Source organism: Gobius niger, assembly GCF_951799975.1.
Source record: "Gobius niger genome assembly, contig: SUPER_10_unloc_1, whole genome shotgun sequence".
NCBI lineage: Eukaryota > Metazoa > Chordata > Actinopteri > Gobiiformes > Gobiidae > Gobius > Gobius niger.
The window spans coordinates 209,759-230,262 of record NW_027639332.1 but is presented as its reverse complement, the minus strand read 5'-3'; the positions used below and the strand labels follow the sequence as shown (position 1 = coordinate 230,262).

Sequence of the window (20,504 nt, the reverse complement as noted above, 5' to 3'; positions counted from 1 at the left end):
TCAAAATAAAATACACTTTTGAAAAACACCCGCCACAATAAAAGCCCGGGATTAACAAACAAACAAATACAAACATTTGATACAAACCATTTCCCAAAGTCACATTCTCCTTTGCCCTTTAAGCCTTTTATTCTGAAGGGTCAGGAGTTTTATTCTGAAGGGTCAGGGGGTTTTATTCTGAAGGGTCAGGGGGTTTTATTCTGAAGGGTCTGGAGTTTTATTCTGAAGGGTCAGGGGGTTTATTCTGAAGGGTTGGGAGTTTTATACTGAAGGAGGCAGCTGTGACACAGAGGAATAAAGAGGACAGCGTTTGTGGACAGTTTCCTATAGCCTTTAGCATTAGCCTGTCCAATGTATTTTCCTATAGCCTTTAGCATTAGCCTGTCCTATGTATTTTCCTATAGCCTTTAGCATTAGCCTGTCCAATGTATTTTCCTATAACCGTTAGCATTAGCCTGTCCAATGTATTTTCCTATAGCCTTTAGCATTAGCCTGTCCAATGTATTTTCCTATAACCGTTAGCATTAGCCTGTCCAATGTATTTTCCTATAGCCTTTAGCATTAGCCTGTCCAATGTATTTTCCTATAACCGTTAGCATTAGCCTGTCCAATGTATTTTCCTATAGCCTTTAGCATTAGCCTGTCCTGTACTAAAGGTCACCTGTACTAAAGGTCACCTGTACTAAAGGTCACCTGTACTAAAGGGTCACCTGTACTAAAGGTCACCTGTACTAAGGGTCACCTGTACTAAAGGTCACCTGTACTAAAGGTGACCTGTACTAAAGGGTCACCTGTACTAAAGGTCACCTGTACTAAAGGGTCACCTGTACTAAAGGTCACCTGTACTAAAGGGTCACCTGTACTAAAGGTCACCTGTACTAAAGGGTCACCTGTACTAAAGGGTCTCCTGTACTAAAGGGTCACCTGTACTAAAAGGTCACCTGTACTAAAGGGTCTCCTGTACTAAAGGGTCACCTGTACTAAAAGGTCACCTGTACTAAAGGTCACCTGTACTAAAGGTCACCTGTACTAAAGGGTCACCTGTACTAAAGGTCACCTGTACTAAAGGTCACCTGTACTAAAGGGTCACCTGTACTAAAGGACACCTGTACTAAAGGTCACCTGTACTAAAGGTCACCTGTACTAAAGGGTCACCTGTACTAAAGGTCACCTGTACTAAAGGTCACCTGTACTAAAGGGTCACCTGTACTACAGGACCTGGGGAGGGCGTGTCCTTCTCTTATTTTGGCGGGGGGAAGATGCTGACGAGCTCCTGCAGCATCAGCTCCACCAGGCGGCTCTGGAACACCATGTGCACCGTCAGGTTGGACTCCACCTGTGGGCGGAGCAGCGTGGGGCCGAACACGATGGCCAGACTCTGCACAGACATGCGGTTCTGCTCCTTATGGTCCACCACCCTGCAACCACAGAGGACGGTTACCGCGGCGACGGCAGAGGACGGTTACCGCGGCGACGGCAGAGGACGGTTACCGCGGCGACGGCAGAGGACGGTTACCGCGGCGACGGCAGAGGACGGTTACTTTGCTTTGTTTGTCTCATTTGCATAAACACCAGCCAATAATAACCCCTGATTCATGTTTGAGTTAATAATTATATCACATTGTCCATTTAAAATGTGTTTATTAATTTACTCAGACATTTACCTGGACCACATGGTGAGAAAGGAAGGGGCGTGGTCTTTGTCGGCCATTTTAAAATCTTAGGCTGTGGCCGGGGGAAACCGGTTTAACTTTGCTTTGTGTTTCCTTTGTGTATGTTTTTGATTTGAACACTGATCATTTCATGGATCATTTATGTAAAATGTGAACTTTCCGGCTGAACTACCATTGAACTAACGGTACTTCCTGGTGGGAGGTCCTTTCCCATCAGGGGGAAGTATAACACCTGACCTAGTCACTGGCGGCCATTTTGTATGTGACATGTGGTCTGTAAGAGTTACATTTGACCCCTCGTGGCCGCTTCCCCAAGGACGGCAACGATAGAGGACGGTTACGGTTACTGAGGGTGTGCACTGTGTAGTATTGCATTACTGTGTAGTACTGTGTAGTACTGCAGCACTGTGTAGTATTGCAGTACTGCAGTATTGCAGTAGTGCAGTACTGACCGGCGTAGGTGTCTGAAGAGCAGCTCCATGCTGTGTGCACTGTGTAGTATTGCAGTACTGTGTAGTATTTCAGTACTGAGGGTGTGTACTGTGTAGTACTGTAGTACTGTGTAGTACTGCAGTATTGCAGTAGTGCAGTACTGACCGGCGTAGGTGTCTGAAGAGCAGCTCCATGCTGCTGTGATTGGGCAGAGGAAGCGTCTGGACCAGGTCCTTTATGTACGAAACTCTCTGGGAGTAATCGGACAATTCTGGAAAACACAGGACGGATATTACTATTACTACAAATACTATGACTACTACTACTGCGATCAGTACTACTGCTATCAGTACTACTGCCATAAGTACTACTGCTATCAGTACTACTGCCATAAGTACTACTGCTATCAGTACTACTGCCATAAGTACTACTGCTATCAGTACTACTGCCACCAGTACTACTGCGATCAGTACTACTGCCATAAGTACTACTGCTATCAGTACTACTGCCATAAGTACTACTGCTATCAGTACTTACAGGAGTACTTACAGGAGTACTTACAGGAGTACTTACAGGAGTACTTACAGGAGTACTTACAGCAGTACTTACAGGAGTACTTACAGGAGTAGTTAGTACTTACAGCAGTACTTACAGCAGTAGTTAGTACTTACAGCAGTACTTACAGCAGTAGTTAGTACTTACAGCAGTACTTACAGCAGTACTTACAGCAGTACTTACAGCAGTAGTTAGTACTTACAGCAGTACTTACAGCAGTAGTTAGTACTTACAGGAGTACTTACAGCAGTAGTTAGTACTTACAGCAGTACTTACAGCAGTAGTTAGAAGTACTTACAGCAGTACTTACAGCAGTACTTACAGGAGTACTTACAGAAGTACTTACAGCAGTACTTACAGCAGTACTTACAGCAGTACTTACAGGAGTACTTACAGCAGTACTTACAGCAGTACTTACAGAAGTACTTACAGCAGTAGTTAGTACTTACAGCAGTACTTACAGCAGTAGTTAGTACTTACAGCAGTACTTACAGCAGTACTTACAGGAGTACTTACAGAAGTACTTACAGCAGTACTTACAGCAGTACTTACAGCAGTACTTACAGCAGTACTTACAGCAGTACTTACAGCAGTACTTACAGCAGTAGTTAGTACTTACAGCAGTAGTTACAGCAGTAGTTAGTACTTACAGCAGTACTTACAGCAGTACTTACAGCAGTACTTACAGGAGTACTTACAGCAGTACTTACAGCAGTACTTACAGCAGTAGTTAGTACTTACAGCAGTACTTACAGCAGTAGTTAGTACTTACAGCAGTAGTTAGTACTTACAGCAGTACTCACAGAAGTACTTACAGCAGTACTTACAGCAGTACTTACAGCAGTACTTACAGCAGTAGTTAGTACTTACAGCAGTACTTACAGCAGTAGTTAGTACTTACAGCAGTAGTTAGTACTTACAGCAGTACTCACAGAAGTACTTACAGCAGTACTTACAGGAGTACTTACAGCAGTACTTACAGCAGTAGTTAGTACTTACAGCAGTACTTACAGCAGTAGTTAGTACTTACAGCAGTACTTACAGCAGTACTTACAGGAGTAGTTAGTACTTACAGCAGTAGTTAGTACTTACAGGAGTACTTACAGCAGTACTTACAGCAGTACTTACAGCAGTAGTTAGTACTTACAGGAGTACTTACAGCAGTACTTACAGCAGTACTTACAGCAGTAGTTAGTACTTACAGGAGTACTTACAGGAGTACTTACAGCAGTACTTACAGCAGTACTTACAGCAGTAGTTAGTACTTACAGGAGTACTTACAGGAGTACTTACAGCAGTACTCACAGCAGTACTCACAGCAGTACTCACAGCAGTAGTTAGAAGTACTTGTACTCACGGATGGCGGTGATGAACTTGTCGTATTCGCTGAAGGGAAACAGCGGCTCCGGTAACTCCCTGAAGAACAGCTTTAAGGCTCCAGTCACGACATGGACCTCCGGCACCGAGCCGTCCTCCAGGTCCAGGTGTTCCTCTGTAAGAGAGTGACCCAACGTGACCCGGGGTGACCCAACGTGACCCAACGTGACCCAACGTGACCCAACGTGACCCAACGTGACCCGGGGTGACCCAACGTGACCCGGGGTGACCCAACGTGACCCAACGTGACCCCAACACAACCCAACGTGACCCCAACACAACCCCAACACAACCCAACGTGACCCCAACACAACCCCAACACAACCCAACATGACCACGAGCCGTCCTCCAGGTCCAGGTGTTCCTCTGTAAGAGAGTGACCCAACGTGACCCGGGGTGACCCAACGTGACCCGGGGTGACCCAACGTGACCCGGGGTGACCCAACGTGACCCAACGTGACCCAACGTGACCCAACGTGACCCGGGGTGACCCAACGTGACCCGGGGTGACCCAACGTGACCCGGGGTGACCCAACGTGACCCGGGGTGACCCAACGTGACCCGGGGTGACCCAACGTGACCCAACGTGACCCAGGGTGACCCAACGTGACCCGGGGTGACCCAACGTGACCCAACGTGACCCGGGGTGACCCAACGTGACCCAACGTGACCCAACGTGACCCGGGGTGACCCAACGTGACCCAACGTGACCCAGGGTGACCCAACGTGACCCCAACACAACCCCAACACAACCCAACGTGACCCAACGTGACCCAGCGTGACCCAACGTGACCCAGCGTGACCCAACGTGACCCAGGGTGACCCAACGTGACCCCAACACAACCCCAACACAACCCCAACACAACCCAACGTGACCCAACGTGACCCAACGTGACCCAACGTGACCCAGCGTGACCCAACGTGACCCAGGGTGACCCAACGTGACCCAACGTGACCCAGGGTGACCCAACGTGACCCAACGTGACCCAGGGTGACCCAACGTGACCCGAGGTGACCCGAACACAACCCCAACACGACCCAACGTGACCCAACGTGACCCCAACACAACCCCAACACAACCCAACGTGACCCAGGGTGACCCAACGTGACCCAACGTGACCCAGGGTGACCCAACGTGACCCAACGTGACCCCCACACGACCACGAGTCGTCCTCCAGGTCCAGGTGTTCCTCTGTAAGAGAGAGTGACCCAACGTGACCCAGCGTGACCCAACGTGACCCAGCGTGACCCAACGTGACCCAACGTGACCCCAACACGACCACGAGCCGTCCTCCAGGTCCAGGTGTTCCTCTGTAAGAGAGTGACCCAACGTGACCCAACGTGACCCAGCGTGACCCAACGTGACCCAACACGACCCCAACACGACCACGAGCCGTCCTCCAGGTCCAGGTGTTCCTCTGTAAGAGAGTGACCCAACGTGACCCAACGTGACCCGGGGTGACCCAACGTGACCCAGGGTGACCCAACGTGACCCAGGGTGACCCAACGTGACCCAGGGTGACCCAACGTGACCCAGGGTGACCCAACGTGACCCAGGGTGACCCAACGTGACCCGGGGTGACCCCAACACAACCCCAACACGACCATGAGCCGTCCTCCAGGTCCAGGTGTTCCTCTGAGACGTGTTAATAAAGACCCGACCTCTCGCACTGGCTCTCGGTTCACTTTGCCGTTGATGTTAAGATTGTTTTATTGGTTTATAAACGCCCTCCTGGCCTCTGGGCTCTACACCCTACACACTGTAGAGTGGACCTGAGGGGCGGGGGTTCCTGAAGGGCGGGGGGTTCCTGAAAGGCGGGGGGTTCCTGAGGGGCGGGGGGTTCCTGAGGGGCGGGGGTTCCTGAGGGGCGGGGGTTCCTGAGGGGCGGGGGGTTCCTGAGGGGCGTGGGGTTCCTGAGGGGCGGGGGGTTCCTGAGGGGCGGGGCTTACCGTGGTCGGCCTTGTGTCTGAGCCGCTGGATCACGGCGAGGTTTCCCGACACGCGGTAGATCCCGTCCGTGTCCAGGCCGTGGCGCTCCACGAAACGCACGCACTTCTGCACGAAGCGCGGCACGGGCGCGTTCTCCCGGTGACAGAGCGTGTCCAGGTGGCAGCCGAACACGGCGTCTGCGGAGAGAGGGGCGGGGTCAGAGGGCGGGGTCAGAGGGCGGGGTCACAGAGAGGAGGGAGGAGTCAGAGGGAGGAGTCAGAGAGCGTGTCCAGGTGACAGCCGAACACGGCGTCTGCGGAGAGAGGGGCGGGGTCAGAGGGCGGGGTCAGAGGGGCGGGGTCAGAGGGCGGGGTCAGAGGGCGGGGTCAGAGGGCGGGGTCACAGAGAGGAGAGAGGAGGGAGGAGTCACAGAGCGTGTCCAGGTGGCAGCCGAACACGGCGTCTGCGGAGAGAGGGGCGGGGTCAGAGGGCGGGGTCAGAGGGCGGGGTCACAGAGAGGAGGGAGGAGTCAGAGGGAGGAGTCAGAGAGCGTGTCCAGGTGACAGCCGAACACGGCGTCTGCGGAGAGAGGGGCGGGGTCAGAGGGCGGGGTCAGAGGGCGGGGTCACAGGGCGGGGTCAGAGGGCGGGGTCAGAGGGAGGAGTCAGAGGGGCGGGGTCAGAGGGCGGGGTCAGAGGGCGGGGTCAGAGGGAGGAGTCAGAGGGTGAGGAGAGAGGAGGGAGGAGTCACAGAGCGTGTCCAGGTGACAGCCGAACACGGCGTCTGCGGAGAGAGGGGCGGGGTCAGAGGGCGGAGTCACAGAGAGGAGAGAGGAGGGAGGAGTCACAGAGAGGAGGGAGGAGTCACAGAGCAGGGTCAGAGGGAGGAGTCACAGAGAGGAGGGAGGAGTCACAGAGCAGGGTCAGAGGGAGGAGTCACAGAGAGGAGGGAGGAGTCACAGGGCGTGGAGAGAGGAGGGAGGAGTCACAGAGAGGAGGGAGGAGTCACAGAGAGGAGTCACAGAGAGGAGGGAGGAGTCAGAGGGAGGAGTCACAGAGAGGAGGGAGGAGTCAGAGGGAGGAGTCACAGAGAGGAGGGAGGAGTCAGAGGGAGGAGTCACAGAGAGGGGGGAGGAGTCACACCTCGGATGTAGCCCTTCTCCTTGACGCTCTGCAGTGTCGGCCGTCGCTGGAGGAAACGTCTGAGTTTATGTCGCACTCGTCTCTGGTCCGAGTCTGAGGAGGAGCCTCTGGAGGCTGGAACAGAAGAACATCACTGTCATACCTGAGGAACATCACTGTCATACATGAGGAACATCACTGTCATACATGAGGAACATCACTGTCATACATGAGGAACATCACTGTCATACCTGAGGAACATCACTGTCATACATGAGGAACATCACTGTCATACATGAGGAACATCACTGTCATACATGAGGAACATCACTGTCATACATGAGGAACATCACTGTCATACATGAGGAACATCACTGTCATACCTGAGGAACATCACTGTCATACATGAGGAACATCACTGTCATACATGAGGAACATCACTGTCATACATGTGGAACATCACTGTCATACATGAGGAACATCACTGTCATACCAGGAACATCACTGTCATACCTGAGGAACATCACTGTCATACATGAGGAACATCACTGTCATACATGTGGAACATCACTGTCATACATGAGGAACATCACTGTCATACATGAGGAACATCACTGTCATACATGAGGAACATCACTGTCATACCAGGAACATCACTGTCATACCTGAGGAACATCACTGTCATACATGAGGAACATCACTGTCATACATGAGGAACATCACTGTCATACCTGAGGAACATCACTGTCATACATGAGGAACATCACTGTCATACATGAGGAACATCACTGTCATACATGAGGAACATCACTGTCATACCTGTGGAACATCACTGTCATACCTGAGGAACATCACTGTCATACATGAGGAACATCACTGTCATACATGAGGAACATCACTGTCATACCTGAGGAACATCACTGTCATACATGAGGAACATCACTGTCATACATGAGGAACATCACTGTCATACATGAGGAACATCACTGTCATACCTGAGGAACATCACTGTCATACATGAGGAACATCACTGTCATACATGAGGAACATCACTGTCATACATGTGGAACATCACTGTCATACATGAGGAACATCACTGTCATACCAGGAACATCACTGTCATACCTGAGGAACATCACTGTCATACATGAGGAACATCACTGTCATACATGTGGAACATCACTGTCATACATGAGGAACATCACTGTCATACCAGGAACATCACTGTCATACATGAGGAACATCACTGTCATACATGAGGAACATCACTGTCATACATGAGGAACATCACTGTCATACATGAGGAACATCACTGTCATACCAGGAACATCACTGTCATACATGAGGAACATCACTGTCATACATGAGGAACATCACTGTCATACATGTGGAACATCACTGTCATACATGAGGAACATCACTGTCATACATGAGGAACATCACTGTCATACATGAGGAACATCACTGTCATACCTGAGGAACATCACTGTCATACATGAGGAACATCACTGTCATACATGAGGAACATCACTGTCATACATGAGGAACATCACTGTCATACATGAGGAACATCACTGTCATACATGAGGAACATCACTGTCATACATGAGGAACATCACTGTCATACATGAGGAACATCACTGTCATACATGAGGAACATCACTGTCATACATGAGGAACATCACTGTCATACATGAGGAACATCACTGTCATACCTGAGGAACATCACTGTCATACATGTGGAACATCACTGTCATACATGAGGAACATCACTGTCATACATGAGGAACATCACTGTCATACATGAGGAACATCACTGTCATACCTGAGGAACATCACTGTCATACCTGAGGAACATCACTGTCATACATGAGGAACATCACTGTCATACATGAGGAACATCACTGTCATACATGAGGAACATCACTGTCATACCTGAGGAACATCACTGTCATACATGAGGAACATCACTGTCATACATGAGGAACATCACTGTCATACATGAGGAACATCACTGTCATACATGAGGAACATCACTGTCATACATGAGGAACATCACTGTCATACCTGAGGAACATCACTGTCATACATGAGGAACATCACTGTCACACATGAGGAACATCACTGTCATACATGAGGAACATCACTGTCATACATGAGGAACATCACTGTCATACATGAGGAACATCACTGTCATACCTGAGGAACATCACTGTCATACCTGAGGAACATCACTGTCATACATGTGGAACATCACTGTCATACATGAGGAACATCACTGTCATACCTGAGGAACATCACTGTCATACCTGAGGAACATCACTGTCATACATGAGGAACATCACTGTCATACCAGGAACATCACTGTCATACATGAGGAACATCACTGTCATACATGAGGAACATCACTGTCATACATGAGGAACATCACTGTCATACATGAGGAACATCACTGTCATACATGAGGAACATCACTGTCATACATGAGGAACATCACTGTCATACCTGAGGAACATCACTGTCATACATGAGGAACATCACTGTCATACATGAGGAACATCACTGTCATACCTGAGGAACATCACTGTCATACCTGAGGAACATCACTGTCATACATGAGGAACATCACTGTCATACATGAGGAACATCACTGTCATACATGAGGAACATCACTGTCATACCTGAGGAACATCACTGTCATACATGAGGAACATCACTGTCATACCAGGAACATCACTGTCATACCTGAGGAACATCACTGTCATACCTGAGGAACATCACTGTCATACATGAGGAACATCACTGTCATACCTGAGGAACATCACTGTCATACATGAGGAACATCACTGTCATACCTGAGGAACATCACTGTCATACATGAGGAACATCACTGTCATACCTGAGGAACATCACTGTCATACATGAGGAACATCACTGTCACACATGAGGAACATCACTGTCACACATGAGGAACATCACTGTCATACCTGAGGAACATCACTGTCATACATGAGGAACATCACTGTCATACATGAGGAACATCACTGTCACACATGAGGAACATCACTGTCATACATGAGGAACATCACTGTCATACATGAGGAACATCACTGTCATACATGAGGAACATCACTGTCATACATGAGGAACATCACTGTCATACCTGAGGAACATCACTGTCACACATGAGGAACATCACTGTCATACCTGAGGAACATCACTGTCATACCTGAGGAACATCACTGTCATACATGAGGAACATCACTGTCATACCTGAGGAACATCACTGTCATACATGAGGAACATCACTGTCATACCTGAGGAACATCACTGTCATACCTGAGGAACATCACTGTCATACATGAGGAACATCACTGTCATACATGAGGAACATCACTGTCATACATGAGGAACATCACTGTCATACATGAGGAACATCACTGTCATACATGAGGAACATCACTGTCATACATGAGGAACATCACTGTCATACATGAGGAACATCACTGTCATACATGAGGAACATCACTGTCATACATGAGGAACATCACTGTCATACCTGAGGAACATCACTGTCATACATGAGGAACATCACTGTCATACATGAGGAACATCACTGTCATACATGAGGAACATCACTGTCATACATGAGGAACATCACTGTCATACCTGAGGAACATCACTGTCATACATGAGGAACATCACTGTCACACATGAGGAACATCACTGTCATACATGAGGAACATCACTGTCATACATGAGGAACATCACTGTCATACATGAGGAACATCACTGTCATACATGAGGAACATCACTGTCATACATGTGGAACATCACTGTCATACATGAGGAACATCACTGTCACACATGAGGAACATCACTGTCATACATGAGGAACATCACTGTCATACATGTGGAACATCACTGTCATACATGAGGAACATCACTGTCATACCTGAGGAACATCACTGTCATACATGAGGAACATCACTGTCATACATGAGGAACATCACTGTCATACCTGAGGAACATCACTGTCATACCTGAGGAACATCACTGTCATACATGAGGAACATCACTGTCATACCTGAGGAACATCACTGTCATACATGAGGAACATCACTGTCATACCTGAGGAACATCACTGTCATACATGAGGAACATCACTGTCATACATGAGGAACATCACTGTCATACCTGAGGAACATCACTGTCATACATGAGGAACATCACTGTCATACATGAGGAACATCACTGTCATACATGAGGAACATCACTGTCATACATGAGGAACATCACTGTCATACATGAGGAACATCACTGTCATACATGAGGAACATCACTGTCATACCTGAGGAACATCACTGTCATACCTGAGGAACATCACTGTCATACATGAGGAACATCACTGTCATACCTGAGGAACATCACTGTCATACATGTGGAACATCACTGTCATACATGTGGAACATCACTGTCATACCTGAGGAACATCACTGTCATACATGTGGAACATCACTGTCATACATGTGGAACATCACTGTCATACCTGAGGAACATCACTGTCATACATGAGGAACATCACTGTCATACATGAGGAACATCACTGTCATACATGAGGAACATCACTGTCATACATGAGGAACATCACTGTCATACATGAGGAACATCACTGTCATACATGAGGAACATCACTGTCATACCAGGAACATCACTGTCATACATGAGGAACATCACTGTCATACCTGAGGAACATCACTGTCATACCTGAGGAACATCACTGTCATACATGAGGAACATCACTGTCATACATGAGGAACATCACTGTCATACCTGAGGAACATCACTGTCATACCTGAGGAACATCACTGTCATACATGAGGAACATCACTGTCATACCTGAGGAACATCACTGTCATACCTGAGGAACATCACTGTCATACATGAGGAACATCACTGTCATACATGAGGAACATCACTGTCATACATGAGGAACATCACTGTCATACATGAGGAACATCACTGTCATACATGAGGAACATCACTGTCATACATGAGGAACATCACCGTCATACATGAGGAACATCACTGTCATACCTGAGGAACATCACTGTCATACATGAGGAACATCACTGTCATACATGAGGAACATCACTGTCATACCTGAGGAACATCACTGTCATACATGTGGAACATCACTGTCATACATGAGGAACATCACTGTCATACCTGAGGAACATCACTGTCATACCTGAGGAACATCACTGTCATACCTGAGGAACATCACTGTCATACCTGAGGAACATCACTGTCATACATGAGGAACATCACTGTCATACATGAGGAACATCACTGTCATACCTGAGGAACATCACTGTCATACATGAGGAACATCACTGTCATACATGAGGAACATCACTGTCATACATGAGGAACATCACTGTCATACCTGAGGAACATCACTGTCATACATGAGGAACATCACTGTCATACATGAGGAACATCACTGTCATACATGAGGAACATCACTGTCATACCTGAGGAACATCACTGTCATACCTGAGGAACATCACTGTCATACATGAGGAACATCACTGTCATACATGAGGAACATCACTGTCATACATGAGGAACATCACTGTCATACCTGAGGAACATCACTGTCATACATGTGGAACATCACTGTCATACATGTGGAACATCACTGTCATACATGAGGAACATCACTGTCATACCTGAGGAACATCACTGTCATACATGAGGAACATCACTGTCATACCTGAGGAACATCACTGTCATACATGAGGAACATCACTGTCATACATGAGGAACATCACTGTCATACATGAGGAACATCACTGTCATACCTGAGGAACATCACTGTCATACATGTGGAACATCACTGTCATACCCTTTGATGGCGTCTGATGAAACAGGTTAAAACATGTATAACAGACACTTACAGCTCCTTTTGCTTTTGTTCTCGTCTTGATCCGAGTCGTCCGAGTCCTCTGACCCATCGCCGTCCTGAAACACGTCAACAAACACGTCAACAAACACGTCAACAAACACGTCAACAAACACGTCAACAAACACCTCTCAGCTGAGGAGAGAAGAAGCAACAAACTGGAGAATAGTTTAGTGTAAACACAATAATCCACATAGAGCTGACTTTATTACAGACTGCGCTCTCTAAACCAGAGGCTAACGATGCTAACTCGCTGCAGTGTTTACAACATACAGGCTAACGATGCTAACTCACTGCAGTGTTTACAACATACAGGCTAATGATGCTAACTCGCTGCAGCGTCTGCAGTGTTTACAACATACAGGCTAACGATGCTAACTCGCTGCAGCGTCTGCAGTGTTTACAACATACAGGCTAACGATGCTAACTCGCTGCAGTGTTTACAACATACAGGCTAACGATGCTAACTCGCTGCAGTGTTTACAACATACAGGCTAACGATGCTAACTCGCTGCAGTGTTTACAACATACAGGCTAACGATGCTAACTCGCTGCAGTGTTTACAACATACAGGCTAACGATGCTAACTCGCTGCAGCGTCTGCAGTGTTTACAACATACAGGCTAACGATGCTAACTCACTGCAGCGTCTGCAGTGTTTACAACATACAGGCTAACGATGCTAACTCGCTGCAGCGTCTGCAGTGTTTACAACATACAGGCTAACGATGCTAACTCGCTGCAGTGTTTACAACATACAGGCTAACGATGCTAACTCGCTGCAGTGTTTACAACATACAGGCTAACGATGCTAACTCGCTGCAGTGTTTACAACATACAGGCTAACGATGCTAACTCGCTGCAGCGTCTGCAGTGTTTACAACATACAGGCTAACGATGCTAACTCGCTGCAGCATCTGCAGTGTTTACAACATACAGGCTAATGATGCTAACTCGCTGCAGCATCTGCAGTGTTTACAACATACAGGCTAACGATGCTAACTCGCTGCAGCGTCTGCAGTGTTTACAACATACAGGCTAACGATGCTAACTCGCTGCAGTGTTTACAACATACAGGCTAATGATGCTAACTCGCTGCAGCGTCTGCAGTGTTTACAACATACAGGCTAACGATGCTAACTCGCTGCAGCGTCTGCATGTGTTTACAACATACAGGCTAACGATGCTAACTCGCTGCAGCGTCTGCAGTGTTTACAACATACAGGCAAACGATGCTAACTCGCTGCAGCGTCTGCAGTGTTTACAACATACAGGCTAACGATGCTAACTCGCTGCAGCATCTGCAGTGTTTACAACATACAGGCTAACGATGCTAACTCGCTGCAGCGTCTGCAGTGTTTACAACACACAGGCTAACGATGCTAACTCGCTGCAGCATCTGCAGTGTTTACAACATACAGGCTAACGATGCTAACTCGCTGCAGCGTCTGCAGTGTTTACAACATACAGGCTAACGATGCTAACTCGCTGCAGCGTCTGCAGTGTTTACTACAGGCTAACGATGCTAACTCGCTGCAGCGTCTGCAGTGTTTACAACATACAGGCTAACGATGCTAACTCACTGCAGCGTCTGCAGTGTTTACAACATACAGGCTAACGATGCTAACTCGCTGCAGCGTCTGCAGTGTTTACAACATACAGGCTAACGATGCTAACTCGCTTCAGCGTCTGCAGTGTTTACAACATACAGGCTAACGATGCTAACTCGCTTCAGCGTCTGCAGTGTTTACAACATACAGGCTAACGTTGCTAACTCACTCCAGTGTTTACAACATACAGGCTAACGATGCTAACTCGCTGCAGCGTCTGCAGTGTTTACAACATACAGGCTAACGATGCTAACTCGCTGCAGTGTTTACAACATACAGGCTAACGATGCTAACTCGCTGCAGTGTTTACAACATACAGGCTAACGATGCTAACTCGCTGCAGCGTTTACAACATACAGGCTAACGATGCTAACTCGCTGCAGCGTTTACAACATACAGGCTAACGATGCTAACTCGCTGCAGCGTCTGCAGTGTTTACAACATACAGGCTAACGATGCTAACTCGCTGCAGCGTCTGCAGTGTTTACAACATACAGGCTAACGATGCTAACTCGCTGCAGCGTCTGCAGTGTTTACAACATACAGGCTAACGATGCTAACTCACTGCAGCGTCTGCAGTGTTTACAACATACAGGCTAACGATGCTAACTCGCTGCAGTGTTTACAACATACAGGCTAACGATGCTAACTCGCGGCAGTGTTTACAACATACAGGCTAACGATGCTAACTCGCGGCAGTGTTTACAACATACAGGCTAACGATGCTAACTCGCTGCAGCGTCTGCAGTGTTTACAACATACAGGCTAACGATGCTAACTCGCTGCAGCGTGTGCAGTGTTTACAACATACAGGCTACTGATGCTAACTCGCTGCAGCGTCTGCAGTGTTTACAACATACAGGCTAACGATGCTAACTCGCTGCAGCGTCTGCAGTGTTTACAACATACAGGCTAACGATGCTAACTCACTGCAGTGTTTACAACATACAGGCTAACGATGCTAACTCGCTGCAGCGTCTGCAGTGTTTACAACATACAGGCTAACGATGCTAACTCGCTGCAGTGTTTACAACATACAGGCTAACGATGCTAACTCGCTGCAGTGTTTACAACATACAGGCTAATGATGCTAACTCGCTGCAGCGTCTGCAGTGTTTACAACATACAGGCTAACGATGCTAACTCGCTGCAGCGTCTGCAGTGTTTACAACATACAGGCTAACGATGCTAACTCGCTGCAGCGTCTGCAGTGTTTACAACATACAGGCTAACGATGCTAACTCGCTGCAGCGTCTGCAGTGTTTACAACATACAGGCTAACGTTGCTAACTCGCTGCAGCGTCTGCAGCGTTTACAACATACAGGCTAACGTTGCTAACTCACTACAGTGTTTACAACATACAGGCTAACGATGCTAACTCGCTGCAGTGTTTACAACATACAGGCTAACGTTGCTAACTCGCTGCAGTGTTTACAACATACAGGCTAACGATGCTAACTCGCTGCAGTGTTTACAACATACAGGCTAACGATGCTAACTCGCTGCAGCGTCTGCAGTGTTTACAACATACAGGCTAACGATGCTAACTCGCTGCAGCATCTGCAGTGTTTACAACATACAGGCTAACGATGCTAACTCGCTGCAGCGTCTGCAGTGTTTACAACATACAGGCTAACGATGCTAACTCGCTGCAGCATCTGCAGTGTTTACAACATACAGGCTAACGATGCTAACTCGCTGCAGCGTCTGCAGTGTTTACAACATACAGGCTAACGATGCTAACTCGCTGCAGCGTCTGCAGTGTTTACTACAGGCTAACGATGCTAACTCGCTGCAGCGTCTGCAGTGTTTACAACATACAGGCTAACGATGCTAACTCGCTGCAGCGTCTGCAGTGTTTACAACATACAGGCTAACGTTGCTAACTCGCTGCAGCGTCTGCAGCGTTTACAACATACAGGCTAACGTTGCTAACTCACTACAGTGTTTACAACATACAGGCTAACGATGCTAACTCGCTGCAGTGTTTACAACATACAGGCTAACGTTGCTAACTCGCTGCAGTGTTTACAACATACAGGCTAACGATGCTAACTCGCTGCAGTGTTTACAACATACAGGCTAACGATGCTAACTCGCTGCAGCGTCTGCAGTGTTTACAACATACAGGCTAACGATGCTAACTCGCTGCAGCATCTGCAGTGTTTACAACATACAGGCTAACGATGCTAACTCGCTGCAGCGTCTGCAGTGTTTACAACATACAGGCTAACGATGCTAACTCGCTGCAGCATCTGCAGTGTTTACAACATACAGGCTAACGATGCTAACTCGCTGCAGCGTCTGCAGTGTTTACAACATACAGGCTAACGATGCTAACTCGCTGCAGCGTCTGCAGTGTTTACTACAGGCTAACGATGCTAACTCGCTGCAGCGTCTGCAGTGTTTACAACATACAGGCTAACGATGCTAACTCGCTGCAGCGTCTGCAGTGTTTACAACATACAGGCTAACGATGCTAACTCGCTGCAGCGTCTGCAGTGTTTACAACATACAGGCTAACGATGCTAACTCGCTGCAGCGTCTGCAGTGTTTACAACATACAGGCTAACGTTGCTAACTCGCTGCAGCGTCTGCAGCGTTTACAACATACAGGCTAACGTTGCTAACTCACTACAGTGTTTACAACATACAGGCTAACGATGCTAACTCGCTGCAGTGTTTACAACATACAGGCTAACGTTGCTAACTCGCTGCAGTGTTTACAACATACAGGCTAACGATGCTAACTCGCTGCAGTGTTTACAACATACAGGCTAACGATGCTAACTCGCTGCAGCGTCTGCAGTGTTTACAACATACAGGCTAACGATGCTAACTCGCTGCAGCATCTGCAGTGTTTACAACATACAGGCTAACGATGCTAACTCGCTGCAGCGTCTGCAGTGTTTACAACATACAGGCTAACGATGCTAACTCGCTGCAGCATCTGCAGTGTTTACAACATACAGGCTAACGATGCTAACTCGCTGCAGCGTCTGCAGTGTTTACAACATACAGGCTAACGATGCTAACTCGCTGCAGCGTCTGCAGTGTTTACTACAGGCTAACGATGCTAACTCGCTGCAGCGTCTGCAGTGTTTACAACATACAGGCTAACGATGCTAACTCACTGCAGCGTCTGCAGTGTTTACAACATACAGGCTAACGATGCTAACTCGCTGCAGCGTCTGCAGTGTTTACAACATACAGGCTAACGATGCTAACTCGCTTCAGCGTCTGCAGTGTTTACAACATACAGGCTAACGATGCTAACTCGCTTCAGCGTCTGCAGTGTTTACAACATACAGGCTAACGTTGCTAACTCACTCCAGTGTTTACAACATACAGGCTAACGATGCTAACTCGCTGCAGCGTCTGCAGTGTTTACAACATACAGGCTAACGATGCTAACTCGCTGCAGCGTCTGCAGTGTTTACAACATACAGGCTAACGATGCTAACTCGCTGCAGTGTTTACAACATACAGGCTAACGATGCTAACTCGCTGCAGCGTTTACAACATACAGGCTAACGATGCTAACTCGCTGCAGTGTTTACAACATACAGGCTAACGATGCTAACTCGCTGCAGCGTTTACAACATACAGGCTAACGATGCTAACTCGCTGCAGCGTCTGCAGTGTTTACAACATACAGGCTAACGATGCTAACTCGCTGCAGCGTCTGCAGTGTTTACAACATACAGGCTAACGATGCTAACTCGCTGCAGCGTCTGCAGTGTTTACAACATACAGGCTAACGATGCTAACTCACTGCAGCGTCTGCAGTGTTTACAACATACAGGCTAACGATGCTAACTCGCTGCAGTGTTTACAACATACAGGCTAACGATGCTAACTCGCGGCAGTGTTTACAACATACAGGCTAACGATGCTAACTCGCGGCAGTGTTTACAACATACAGGCTAACGATGCTAACTCGCTGCAGCGTCTGCAGTGTTTACAACATACAGGCTAACGATGCTAACTCGCTGCAGCGTGTGCAGTGTTTACAACATACAGGCTACTGATGCTAACTCGCTGCAGCGTCTGCAGTGTTTACAACATACAGGCTAACGATGCTAACTCGCTGCAGCGTCTGCAGTGTTTACAACATACAGGCTAACGATGCTAACTCACTGCAGTGTTTACAACATACAGGCTAACGATGCTAACTCGCTGCAGCGTCTGCAGTGTTTACAACATACAGGCTAACGATGCTAACTCGCTGCAGTGTTTACAACATACAGGCTAACGATGCTAACTCGCTGCAGTGTTTACAACATACAGGCTAATGATGCTAACTCGCTGCAGCGTCTGCAGTGTTTACAACATACAGGCTAACGATGCTAACTCGCTGCAGCGTCTGCAGTGTTTACAACATACAGGCTAACGATGCTAACTCGCTGCAGCGTCTGCAGTGTTTACAACATACAGGCTAACGATGCTAACTCGCTGCAGCGTCTGCAGTGTTTACAACATACAGGCTAACGATGCTAACTCGCTGCAGCGTCTGCAGTGTTTACAACATACAGGCTAACGATGCTAACTCGCTGCAGCATCTGCAGTGTTTACAACATACAGGCTAACGATGCTAACTCGCTGCAGTGTTTACAACATACAGGCTAACGATGCTAACTCACTGCAGCGTCTGCAGTGTTTACAACATACAGGCTAACGATGCTAACTCGCTGCAGCGTCTGCAGTGTTTACAACATACAGGCTAACGTTGCTAACTCGCTGCAGCGTCTGCAGCGTTTACAACATACAGGCTAACGTTGCTAACTCACTACAGTGTTTACAACATACAGGCTAACGATGCTAACTCGCTGCAGTGTTTACAACATACAGGCTAACGTTGCTAACTCGCTGCAGTGTTTACAACATACAGGCTAACGATGCTAACTCGCTGCAGTGTTTACAACATACAGGCTAACGATGCTAACTCGCTGAAGCGTCTGCAGTGTTTACAACATACAGGCTAACGATGCTAACTCGCTGCAGCGTCTGCAGTGTTTACAACATACAGGCTAACGATGCTAACTCGCTGCAGTGTTTACAACATACAGGCTAACGATGCTAACTCGCTGAAGCGTCTGCAGTGTTTACAACATACAGGCTAACGATGCTAACTCGCTACAGCGTCTGCAGTGTTTACAACATACAGGCTAACGATGCTAACTCGCTGCAGCGTCTGCAGTGTTTACAACATACAGGCTAACGATGCTAACTCGCTGCAGTGTTTACAACATACAGGCTAACGATGCTAACTCGCTGAAGCGTCTGCAGTGTTTACAACATACAGGCTAACGATGCTAACTCGCTACAGCGTCTGCAGTGTTTACAACATACAGGCTAACGATGCTAACTCGCTGCAGCGTCTGCAGCGTTTACAACATACAGGCTAACGATGCTAACTCGCTGCAGCGTCTGCAGTGTTTACAACATACAGGCTAACGATGCTAACTCGCTACAGCGTCTGCAGTGTTTACAACATACAGGCTAACGATGCTACTCGCTGCAGCGTCTGCAGTGTTTACAACATACAGGCTAACGATGCTAACTCGCTGCAGCGTCTGCAGTGTTTACAACATACAGGCTAACGATGCTAACTCGCTGCAGCGTCTGCAGTGTTTACAACATACAGGCTAACGATGCTAACTCGCTGCAGCGTCTGCAGTGTTTACAACATACAGGCTAACGATGCTAACTCGCTGCAGCGTCTGCAGTGTTTACAACATACAGGCTAACGTTGCTAACTCGCTGCAGCGTCTGCAGTGTTTACAACATACAGGCTAACGATGCTAACTCGCTGCAGCGTCTGCAGTGTTTACAACA

The 20,504-nt window shown here is 47.8% G+C and overlaps 1 protein-coding gene across 1 annotated transcript in view; it reads right to left on the bottom strand.

Annotated features, from left to right (window-relative positions):
- Nucleotides 1-1,240: 1,240 nt before the first annotated feature.
- The window catches only part of LOC306969768 (rho GTPase-activating protein 27-like), a gene marked incomplete at its 3' end in the record, with an annotated part of 69,192 nt that continues 49,928 nt past the window's right edge, over nt 1,241-20,504 (bottom strand). The window contains exons 17-22 of the mRNA XM_079582985.1: nt 13,052-13,115; nt 7,110-7,223; nt 5,988-6,164; nt 4,018-4,152; nt 2,271-2,376; nt 1,241-1,418 (exon numbers count right to left, since the gene is read on the bottom strand). Coding sequence (XP_079439111.1) covers nt 1,241-1,418; nt 2,271-2,376; nt 4,018-4,152; nt 5,988-6,164; nt 7,110-7,223; nt 13,052-13,115 — 774 coding nt within the window. The remainder of the gene's footprint in view (nt 1,419-2,270; nt 2,377-4,017; nt 4,153-5,987; nt 6,165-7,109; nt 7,224-13,051; nt 13,116-20,504) is intronic.